The sequence below is a fragment of the Monoraphidium neglectum genome (genome assembly GCF_000611645.1).
Source record: "Monoraphidium neglectum strain SAG 48.87 unplaced genomic scaffold scaffold02548, whole genome shotgun sequence".
Classification (NCBI taxonomy): Eukaryota; Viridiplantae; Chlorophyta; class Chlorophyceae; order Sphaeropleales; family Selenastraceae; genus Monoraphidium; species Monoraphidium neglectum.
Window position 1 is genome coordinate 1 of NW_014011080.1, and position 4032 is coordinate 4032.

The 4032-nt window shown below is 57.9% G+C and overlaps 1 protein-coding gene across 1 annotated transcript; it reads right to left on the reverse strand.

Annotated features, from left to right (window-relative positions):
* Nucleotides 1–99: 99 nt before the first annotated feature.
* Nucleotides 100–1179, reverse strand: MNEG_10992 (hypothetical protein; the record flags this gene model as incomplete). Its single annotated transcript, XM_014040534.1, has 4 exons — nucleotides 100–104; nucleotides 159–412; nucleotides 689–734; nucleotides 1083–1179. The coding sequence occupies 4 exons, from the start codon at nucleotides 1177–1179 to the stop codon at nucleotides 100–102; spliced, it is 402 nt and encodes a 133-aa protein (XP_013895988.1).
* Between the last annotated feature and the right edge of the window lie 2853 nt (nucleotides 1180–4032).

Sequence of the window (4032 nt, forward strand, 5' to 3'; positions counted from 1 at the left end):
GCCTTCAAGGCATGAAGTTCATCAGCGCTGAGACCCTTTGCATTCTATGTGGGCAGGCTTTCCAGGTGATGTGAACACAAACCACAAATCCTGGGCGAATTAATCTGTGCATGCATGTCAGGGGTCCGGAGGGGGGGGGGGCTGGATAGGTGGCTCACTTCCGAACCCGGAGCCGGCGGGGGCACAACTGATGGTCAGGCCCTTCAGGGCGGTCTTGAGGGCGGCAAACCCGGGGTCCTTCTTGTCCAGCGCGCTGTTGGTGAAGTTGCACTGTGTCCCGGCAGGGAACACGACAACGACCTTGCCGGAGGCCGCGCCGCGCTCGGCGTCGGAGGCGGACGCCTGGGTGACGGTGATGGTCACCTTCTTGGCGGCACCCTTGGAATTGGTGTAGGGGGCCTTATAGACAAACCTGACAGGGGCGGCCGCACGAAGTTGTCGGCATGGGCTCGTTGAGGTGAGTGCTCGGGGTGTTTGGTCAAGGGAAAGGTGGCGAGGGCTGCACGGCCGGGCGACCAGCAGGCTGGACAGTGCCCCGCAATCATTTGCGACGTCACCGCACGGCCCAAGTTGTGAACAGTGTATGCAATCCACAACTTTTGAAGGCTGCATCACGTCATGCTGGCATGAAGTTATAGGGTGGTCGCGGCGACAAAGCACATCCCAACCAAGGCGTGCTGATGCGCACTTGCTCTTGTCAAGCCCGATCAGCGTGCCCGTAGTGATTGGCAGCTCTGTGATGGACAGGATGATGCAGAGTCGCAGGCAGGATTCGATTTGCCCGTGGCCAGGAGGCGTGCGTGTCAGTGCCACGCTGGGGTGACAGTTGGGCGCACTTGGCATGCAACGTGACAAGCGGGGCACGCGGTCGCGTTGCAGTTGGGAGCAGGGTCTCAGCCTTGCTATCAAAGACACCGCAGGTAATGCAGGGGGCTGCAAAGATCTCGGCAGGGCCTGCCTGTGAGCTGCATTTTGGGCTTGTGGTTTGTGCAAACTAACGCGCACACAGAGGAGCGCAGCTCGCGCTGCAGCGCACGCAACGTGCCAGGTCAGCCGGAAGGATTGTCGTCAAAGCTTCTTACCGACAATGCAGTCGCCCTTGGCAAGTGCCTGGACCGGCGTAATCACGCACAACGCCAGCAGCACGGCCACAGCCGCGAGAATCAATGAGACCTTCATGGTGTGTGGCGGTGGCTGTTGCAGCACCTGCACGTGACACGGGCAGCTGCACGTGAGAAGAACTGGCGGATGCAATCCAGACTTAGCAAGAGCCTTGCAGCAGCGTAATGCAACAGCCGTTGAGGAGAGTCAGGGCCTGCAGCTGCGCCCAGACTGGTCGCCGACAATGGTGGCTCGGGGCTGGCGCCTGCGGGTGCTGCTCGGCAAGTCCTGCCAGGCGCGCCCGGGCGCCAGCAGTGCTGGCTCGAATTAATCACACACAGTGGATCGGAGGCAGCTGGGCAGGTCATTGCGCACCGGCACAAAAAGCCCAAACTTGTAATACCGACCGGGCAACGATTTGCGACGTCGGGCACTGCTCCGGAGTGATAAAATACTCGAAGTTACAATCACTCCTGAGGCTTTAATGCTGCCGAACCCTTTTCGTGGACAAGAAGACGACCCCGGTCACATGTGTCCGGTCGGTGCTAGGAGGAAATTTGCACATTCAGTCGGCTTTGTACCCCAAACATGAGATTGTCGTGTTGGAAACCTTATCCCGATGTGGGTAGAAACTTGCGTGCTTGTAAGCAGTGGGGAGAGCTGAGAGTGATTGGGCACACTGGCAGCATTCTTGGGCGCCAGCCATCTGGCGACGCTGGGCGTGGCGGCGCAGAGGTGTTGATATACGCATCAACGTACGGGGTGTTCAAAGTGTGTAAAGTTGCATTACTGCATCTAGAACTCGCTGGCGGAGGCGCAGCAGCGCCCTGAAGGAACGCCCTCGTTCTTGATTACCACCGACCGGCGTGCGTTTGCACATAGTCTGGCATGACAGGAAGGTGGCCATAGATCTTGGACCCCTCTGTACGCCCCCTTCGTATGGGCGTTTGCACGTCTAATATGGGCATGGTGGTTGTGATGTACTTGAGCTGGTGCTGCAGATGAAACTTTCACGCTGTTGAACATCGACCAGCAACTTGCTGCGTTGCGCGTTGTATTGGCTATTCGGCACGCTGAATAGCACACAACATGCTGCGCAGCACATTTAAGGCAGCAGCTGGCGACTTGACAAGGGTTCCTTTGACAAGGGCCAAGGGGGGAACCTTGGGTTTTGACTGTTGCATGTGTTCTGCAAATAAATGCTGGGAGCACGCGGGCGCGGGCCGCTCGGGGCGTCGGGGGGTCGGCTTCACAATCTTGCCCAAGTTTTGGTGCTCCCGACGCTTGCTAATGATGCTGGCCTGCCAGGTCAAATATGTTGTAACACCAACAACAGCCGTCACTGCTTACATGGATAGTACGTATCATATCCTGCCTGGAACAGCCAGTGGTGGTGCTTGCAATACATCGTGAGACCGACGGCCGCCCGAACAGACTAGAGCTGTCAGCACCCGCCATCACCATCATCCAAGTCGAACCAGTCGTGCACACACTTCGGCACCTCACAGATACATCTTTGCAGATGGCACTGTGGTTGGAGAAAAGTGAACATGAGCAGCATGTGAGACACAGGTCAAGCCACATCATGTCCGCAAACGTGGCAGCACCATCAAATGCAACAAACACTTTTTGCAGAGACGAGCCAAGTCCTTGGCTCATGCGCAACACCCACGCCCCTGCCAGCGGCAGCGCCCAACGCACCATAACCTCATCATCACCCTGCTGCGTGTGGCTCTCAAAGACTTGCGGCAGCGCGGTGATCTTGGTCGTGACACCAGGCGTGCGAGGGTTCTCAAACTTCACATGCGGCAGAAGGAAGTACCCCTGGCCACGCTGGGCTCCAGATGGGCGCAGATAACTGCCACCCTGAGCCTCATATGCGCCAGTCAAACACCTGCATAAAAGTAAACAAACGGCATGGAGGGTCGTGATGTATGAATACTGCAGCTGCCATGACAAACAGCTTGAACGCTACGCAACACAACACCTGTAATCTAGGATAGCTGTTGCCATATAGGTATATTGTTGACTTCGCGCGCCGCCCGGCCCTCCAACCGCTGCCAGTCTGTTGCTGTAAGGCTTAAAGGGCAAGCATGTGAGTGTGCCATTTTGGGCGGGCTTGAGACTTGCCACAAGGCAAGAGAGCATCGAAATCATTGCACAGTGGCTGAGGAACACAAGAAACCTCCTTCATGCTGTGCCACACTTTCACATGCCCGCCAAGAAAACCCCAGCAGAATTAGCATGGTGGTGCGAAGTCCACCTGGAAGTGCGAGCAAAATCGAATGAAGAGTATTTTGTCGACACAGAGCAGTTGAATTGGCCAAAAACTTGGGTTTTAGTTGTAACAACACAAATTGCTTGATTCCTTAGGCCGCATTAGATCAGAGCTGGGTTGCCGACATCTTGCCTGCCGTGGCCAGACGGTGAGACTGAACGCCGCGCCACTTTACATTCACGTAATCGAGTTTGTGACAGTGCCTGCAGACGGCGCAGTGGTAGTCTGGAGGGGCACATATGCACCGGGGCAGCACTGCCGGCATACAGCACCCCGAGGCCCTCCTACACCAGGCTCCAGCGCACACCCCGAGCGCCTTGCGCATGCCTACTTTGCCCTCCAAACCCCTTTCATCAGGTCGTGATATCATCACCTATGAGTCCCACATACCGCCGGCAGCGGGGGGCGCGCGCCGTCCTGCTGTCCGCGGCGGCCGTGCTGCTGGCGGCGGCCTCCCTGATCAGCTCGGGCTCGGCCGCCCCCAACGACGGCCGCGTGAGCCTCCGACTGAACGTCGGCAAGAACAAATACTTCACCCTGCGGCTGCCGCGCGCGAAGCCGCTGCCGCCCGGCGCGGACGGCGGGTTCACCCGCACTTATAACGACACCTGTGGGCTCTTCGACATTTTGTACTCTGCTAAGGGGCCGGCGGG